Raw genomic sequence first — 7,321 nt, 5'->3', positions numbered from 1 at the left:
TGAGTTTGAATGAGTGGTGCGTTTACCTGCGGTTAGTGTAAAAACAGCGGTGGCGGTAAGATTAGATACTGTAGCAATACTGTACCGTGAGACAAAAAATAAGCTAAACGCACCGCACCGCACCCAATCGTCCATCCAAACTTACCCTTAACCTTAAAAAAAGTAGAACAAATTCGAAATCGAGAACCATAACCACAACACGTAGCATTATTTTCTCATTTGTTATCAGTTCCCAACATATCAGAATCCATAATAACTTTGATATGCAAGTACAATAAAGAAAACAATTTTTTTTTATCAAAGAAGGAAAAAAATTACGTAAAAAAGGGTAAAAATCTAAATCGATGAATTTCAAATATCAACTCCCATTTACTCGTCGCCTTAAATGTTTGTTTGCCCAAGCTAAGCATTTAACCTAACAAAAAAATTTACAGCGAAAATGTACAACAAGATATGGTGCGTGTAAATGAGAAAATTTAATCGTCAAGACGATGGATCTCACCCATCAAAATGCGGTTGCTTGTAACCTTAAAACCAAGCAAGGCAGGATCAATTTGTCTTCCCTTTTTCCCTTTTTTCTTGCCACTTCGTCCAGCTTGTGAAGCACCATCAGATGATGGTGGCTCAAAAGCAGAGCCATACACGGGGACCTCTGCGCCATGAAGAGCCGGCTTCTTAAGAATCTCCATGAATGATGCTTCAGACACTGCAGCCTCATTATAAGATGAGGTCCTTCTCATACTCACATCTTTCTTGCCCGATGCCTCTGTTTCTACTGTCCTCTTTGCCTGACTTGTAAGGCTTTTCTGCTTCACAAATGGCACTGTGTTTTGATCGGAAAATACATCCTGGGATGATGAAATCTGTGCAACTTTATCAACCCCTTTCGGCACTCCAGACAGTAACCTATCAATAAGACGAGCATATTTAGATTAGATGGCTTTTTAAAAAGAGTTAGTTGGATGTGCACTCGTGTCAAATGTCAATTCTGAGGTGACTCGTCATAGCGGTGCAAATAAAATCCCCCACCACCCCACAAAAAAAAAATCACCAACATCAACATTAGAGAGAAGAGAGTGTCACCTTTCATTAGGACGGTCTTCTACAGATTTCTCTAATCCAATTTCATTACTGTACAACCTGCCATTCCCACCTGCACCATTTCACTTTTATGATTTAATTCATACAGAAAAAAAAAACTAAAGGCCATTTAATAAGATCTTTTTTTCTGAAGATTACCGGTACTAAGTGAACTGTGACGGATATGGGTTCTACTTTGTAGGTCAGCACAGTCCAAAGGCATCTCTACTTGCTCTAAGATATTGTCCTCAGACCCCGACAGAGAACCAGACCTTGAAATCATGCTTTTCAATCCATTTTTCTTCTCCTTCCCCTCCAGTTCGCCCAATTCCTTATCCACAGCAGATTTTGACACTAAGCTAGCATCTGCATAAATACTAGAAGACAGATCTTCAGCGCCCAACAACAATGACTGATCTTCAGCAAATGAACCCGGATTGGATTTATGAGGCATTCGTTCACAGTTAACCACTTGGTTGACACCACCACTGGCTGCAACTCCAAACAAATGATCTTGCAATAAGGCACCTGAATTGGAATTTTGAGGGCCTTCCAGATATGAGTTGTTTACATGAAAATTGGAAGCTTGTGGCTCAGAAACAGGCCAAAAGCTTTCCCTGCCCCTGGAAGATGAAGTAGAATACTGATAATCTCCTTCTGATGACCTTGTCGATTGAATACCAAGTTTTTGGTGAAGAAGGTCCATTAAAGCTTTCTTAGACTTTTCATGAATCCCTCCAGCTGATGCCCAAGTGCTTGAATCAACTTCGGACTCCCTTCTTTGCAAATCTGCTTCAAGATTTAATTGTTGCATCTGTTTTCCAGCCCAACTATTTTCTAGCTGCTCATTTTCCCCAGAGTGGTAGACTAAATCTGGACGAGATGCATATACATCACCCAAAGTTTGTTGGCTAAAAGAGTGGTTACCAGAAGAAAATGGACCCGGTTGGTTGTTAGAGTGCATGTAGAGATGTTCAGCAATATCTAGAGAATTTACATTGTCTACTTTCATCCCAGGAGCAGCAGCAGAATGAACAGACCTGGCAAATGCTGTATGGCTGGGGTCAAAAGTTCCTCGCTGCTGTTGCTCCCGCAAAGCATGATTCCTTTTAGAATTGCTGATTTGCTCTTCAAAAGATGAAAGCCTCTTCTGGTGAAGATCTGAACCATTCAACTCCATTGATTGAGCCCGGGGATGAATGCCAGGATTCCTAACAAACTGACCAACTTCATCTACAGACAAAGAACCAGCAAGTTGTCTATCCTCCTCCATTCCTAATTGTTGGCTCAGCGCCCTAGATAACTGCTGCACTTGAAACTGCTCTCGTTGAAGACGGAGCTGATGCTCCAAAGGAAGCATATTTCCATACTTTGCTTGCGACATGAAATCCAAAAAATCAGCCTGTTGCCCTTGGACTGCACTCTGGTTAATCTTTGCTTGGATGATCTGCTCCAGTGATGGATCCAGGTGCCTTGATGCTTGAGAATTATTCTGCAATTCACTTAGAAGATGCCTTTGTAATTGAACCTGATCGAGTTGGATGTCTCTAGCAGCATCAAATACATCCTGACCATAGCCAGGATCAGAAATCTGATGCTCAAGCAATTGATCAAGAAGAATCTGTTGAGCTTGAGAATTCTGCTGCTGTAGATGTTGTTGTTGCAACTGCTGCAACAGTTCAATTTGGTGGTGACGAAGCTCCTGCTGCCGCTGAAGTTCCAACTGCCGTTGATGCTGCTGAAGTTCCAACTGCTGCTGCCGCTGAAGCTCCAACAGACGTTGATGCTGCTGAAGCTCCAATTGCTGCTGCCGCTGAAGCTCCAATTGCTGCTGCCGCTGATGCTCCAATTGCTGCTGCCGCTGATGCTCCAATTGTTGCTGCCGCTGATGCTCCAACTGCTGCTGCCTCTGAAGCTCCAACTGATGCTGCTGCCGTTGTAGTTCCAACTGCCGCTGCTGTTCAAATTGAAGTTCCAAAACATGTTCCATATGCGGAGCTGAATGATGGACTGACTGCTGATGGTTGAGATTCTTGCTCTGCATCAGATCAAAACTATGGATGTGCTCCACACCAAATCCGGTCGAATGTGGAAGGGCATGAAAGAAATTATTTTTCTCTTGAAGAGGTTCATTCGGCAACTTTTGTGACATTAAGTGCTGTACCAGGTCCAAACCTTTGTGTTCTTGGTCCCTGTGAGATAATGGCCTAGCACCAGTAGTGCCTAGATGAATGTTAGGATCAAACACGGCATTTCTTCTATGATCATCAGACCAAGCCTCTGGGAGCAACTCATCACCTCGATGAGGTGCATTGGTTTTTGAAAATTCATTTGCAATGGATAAATGACTTGCAGGATGACGCAAAGGATCTTGCATCTCAGCTGAAACTTTCAAAGGGTCAACACCAGCACTTCCAGGCCTTCCCGGAAAAACGATTTCTGCATCACACATGGAAAGGCAGGCATCATTAACAGAGTCAATAATTAACAATATAAACAGTAGGTGCAACACATTGAACTTACCATCAGCTTGAGCAACAGCAAAATTATGGATGTTTGGATCTTCATAAAATTGGTGCTCAGAATTATAACTTTGAGAAGGCCCTCTTAAATGAAAGTTAGTACCAGATGTCTCAAAAGGAGACAAAGATTGCTGCTGCTCACGTCCAATGGCAGATCCCTGAGCAGAAGCAGCAGCAGAAGAAGATATGGTCTCTTCCAAGCTCCCTTCAAAACGATCAGGTACTCGCATTCTGGTAACTGCACTAACACTGGAGGCTAAACCACGATTCATTCTTAGGTGAGGCATGACTTCACCAAGTTCTTGGAAAGGCGACCCATCAGGAGCATTTGCCAATCGAACAGGTAAATCTGTACCAAAATAACCTTGCTCAAACCATGAAATTATGTCGATCCCCAAATACGGTCCCTGAATAACCCCTTGAGGATCAAGATAGCACAGGCTCATATCCTCAGGAGGCATAGCACTTTCCAGTGAATGTGCAGGAATATTGCCCTCAACATTTATCGAGTTACAGCCTAGAGTAGGCTGAAGTGACGGAAAACCAAACAGAGAACTTGAGTCTTCAGGAAGCTCGCCCCCCCCAAATTTCAGGGATGATCCATTGGCTTTCACATTAGAGTCCTGTATTTTCAAATCAGCTACTTGCCGATTATCAAAAGATTTTAATTCATCCATGTAATTTGTGGAACCACCCATCTCCCTATCTGACCCCAAAGCATTGGTTACATCTAAATCAGATGGTGGCATGCATCTCTGTCCACCTTTTGAACTATTCATTTCTGTAATGACAAACAGAAATTTTCATTAATATTATCCTTAACAGACTGCCGATAGCCAACAACTAAAATCGAAAGTTTCCTACCCTTGCTCATAATCATCTGTGAATCTGACACATAAAATGTCTCAGCATGACTCCCCTCAAAATTATTGTTTACAGCAGCCTTCTCACCAGGTTCAACACTATCCTTCCTGTTAACTGAGAAACACTCTTTTCCTTCACCTGAAATCACAGGGCAAATAACTTATCATGTCAAGGGTATCTTAATTATTTACTAGGTAAGTTACAACATAAATGAAACACTAGAAGCAATGCTATCATTTGATCCCTACTTGCATCCATAAATGAGTTGTAGACCACTTCACTGCTTATTGTTTTCCCTTTCCATATTTCTCCAAGGACAGCCTGTAAGAATCGCGCAAGAAAATTTTAGGCAACCATATAGAAGGATAAAGATGAGTACATTTTTCTTCTATAAATCAAACTAGAAGGATCAGACCTCTTCCTCTGCATCAGGAGGAACAAATGCCAAAGGCACAACAATTTCTTTTTGTGTTACTGTGGATAAATGATCCATCTCATCAGGTAGGTTGTCAAAATTTGAAGCAGTCCTTTGTTTGCGGTACATGTCAAGGAGTTTTCCTCTTGGGTAGGAATATGCATTGAGGGTCATGTTTTTATCCACAGGAAGAGCTCCAATAACAGAAGCAGGTTGTGGCCTCCCAATTTGTAGGCTAGCATTGGAATTTGGCCTTCCTCGTCCTGCTGCAAAACCCACATTTGATCTCTCCACTCGTCCCCTCTCCAAACCAAATCCTGGAGCACTGCGGTAAGAAGCAGACCCACCTGCATGAACTTCCAACCGATGACGTGGCCTCCATTTATCACGAGAATCATTCTCGCGCTCAGAAGCTGTGCGCCCCCCACCGGCAAGTGCATGTTTGTCAGAAGGGGCATCTTCCTTCTTAGCATCTGTCCTCTTCTCATTTCGAGAATCCTTTTCTTTGTCTTCAAGACCCCATCTCGAAGACCACTTGTTGTCCCTTCGAGATTCATGCCCTGAACTACGATTACTAACATCTTGACGTCGTTCTGAAGACAACAAAGTCCTATTTTCAGGAGCATCCATTGTTGAAGAAATATCAGTGCGACGGTCTTCTTTTCTGCGATCTCTTCGACCAAGTAAGCTTGTTTCCCTCTCCTCTTCACGCCAGTGTCGGCTGCTTTCAAGATCAGGTGCAGTCCTCCTCCATTCTTTCTTGTCCTGAGAACTATCTAAACGCCAACTATCTTTCAGATTCGGGTCGCCAGGGGTTCCATGAGGCAACAAATTCGGAGTTTTTGTATCCTGTTAAGAGGAAACAAATTATAAAACTGAAACAATACAAACCAAAATGAAAAATAGCCACAAGCTCTAAGTCAAATATATATTTGTGATGAGCATAATAAACCAAGAAAATAAAAATAATTTCTTCAAATCCAGTCAAGCTACTTTTTTTTGAAACCATATACACTACTTACCCATACTTCCGCTACAGAAAAGCAAATGAAACTAGAAACCAACAAATTAAACACTCATATGGCAACCAGCACCCTTAAAACATTTGATAAGAGAAATAAAAGTGCCATACCCCAGATGCTCCAACAGTTAATGTCTTTGCTTCGGCTACTTTAGAGTAGAGCCACTGTGGGGACAGAGGTATGCTGCTCTCCGAAGTTGGTTGATCTATTGGTCACAAAAGTAAAAAGAAAAAAAGAAAAAGAAAAAGAAGAAGTTAAACTCTTGCAAGAAAAGAACTTCCTGTGATTTTAAAAATACAAGATTTCAACATTAAGATAAATATTATTACCTTTGTTATCATCAAGTAGCCCCGTCAGTCCTTTCTCCTCCAAGTTCCTATCCCAAGCTTCATCTAACAATAACAGAAACTAAGATAAGTACGGCATAGGGGAAGCTGTAGAAACTGTCTAACCTCACTTTTCAAGCTTGTTTTCATGCAGTCCTTAAAACAAAAAAAATGCTTTGAGATTGAACTGCCAAGTTTCCTAATTGCAACAGATGAACGTTTCTTTTAATAATCTTTCCGCATAATTAGAATAAAACGTGCTGTAGTACTATATATCAACTTCAGGGCCGTCAGTTAAAATCTGCCAATAATTTTGAGAAGTAACTAAAGTGATATTCTCTAATCACCGGAGAATTTGAAAGGAGCGATTTGAGCTGATACAATTTTACATAGAAACAATCGTGAATTTCCTTTTTTTTCCTTTCTGGCGAAAACCATTAAATTAATGCGCAGTAACAGAAAGAAATTAAACAAAATTGAACGAGATCTTAGGGGAAAATAAATGAATCATCAACGCAATCTGAAATTTAGAATTAATAAATTAAACTATTCAAATTCAAATAAAGAAAAACTTCGTAAACGGATAAAACTTGAGACAAACGTGAGGATTGAATTAAAATGTGAAACCACTGCGATCGGAATCCAAAAAGTTAAAAGTTGTATAAAAAACGAGAGAACGAAAGCGAAAACTAAAAAAAAGAAAGAAAGAGGAAATGTGTCAATACCTTTAGCGAAGTGGTCAGAGCCGATTTTTGAGGGTAAGAGATCATCAGGTAGATCGAGTTTCCCGTCAGCCATCGAGACTGTGAAAATTGATAGAATCTAAAAGGCAGAGATCGTAGCGGGCAATAGGCGGCGTTCAAGGTTCTGGAAAATGGCGACACAGAGAGAGATCAGATGGCTCAATAGCAACAGAGATAGAGGATTTGAAGAGGGAATGATTTTGCAGAGAACGAAAGAGCGGAAATGGCTAGGGTTTCTAAAACTTGAGGTTCGGGTCTGATTTTGATAAGGACGAACAGGATTTTGATTTTTTTTTTTAAGGAGAGACCTTGGATGATAAATAATAAATAAAACAAAACTTATGCGTTT

General features: G+C 41.0%; 1 protein-coding gene across 1 annotated transcript; it reads right to left on the bottom strand.

Annotated features, from left to right (window-relative positions):
- Positions 1 to 345: 345 nt before the first annotated feature.
- On the bottom strand, positions 346 to 7,307 carry LOC105802388 (protein ESSENTIAL FOR POTEXVIRUS ACCUMULATION 1). Its single transcript, XM_012633998.2, has 10 exons — positions 6,955 to 7,307; positions 6,233 to 6,295; positions 6,014 to 6,108; positions 4,882 to 5,730; positions 4,715 to 4,787; positions 4,467 to 4,604; positions 3,604 to 4,383; positions 1,240 to 3,519; positions 1,084 to 1,153; positions 346 to 906 (listed from the first exon to the last, which is right to left on the bottom strand). The coding sequence occupies exons 1-10, from the start codon at positions 7,025 to 7,027 to the stop codon at positions 477 to 479; spliced, it is 4,851 nt and encodes a 1,616-aa protein (XP_012489452.1). The 5' UTR covers positions 7,028 to 7,307; the 3' UTR covers positions 346 to 476.
- Between the last annotated feature and the right edge of the window lie 14 nt (positions 7,308 to 7,321).

Source organism: Gossypium raimondii, chromosome 11 (genome assembly GCF_025698545.1).
Source record: "Gossypium raimondii isolate GPD5lz chromosome 11, ASM2569854v1, whole genome shotgun sequence".
NCBI classification, from domain to species: domain Eukaryota; kingdom Viridiplantae; phylum Streptophyta; class Magnoliopsida; order Malvales; family Malvaceae; genus Gossypium; species Gossypium raimondii.
Note: the sequence above shows the minus strand (reverse complement) of the source record. Positions and strands in the feature narration are given on the sequence as shown.

Coding starts and splice junctions, on each gene's coding strand:
- LOC105802388 (XM_012633998.2), bottom strand. CDS start 7,027: ATGGCTGACGGGAAACTCGATCTACCTGATGATCTCTTACCCTCAAAA. Junction 4,384..4,466: donor ACAGATGATTATGAGCAAGG/GTAGGAAACTTT, acceptor TTGTCATTACAG/AAATGAATAGTTCAAAAGGT. Junction 1,154..1,239: donor TCACAGTTCACTTAGTACCG/GTAATCTTCAGA, acceptor GAAATGGTGCAG/GTGGGAATGGCAGGTTGTAC.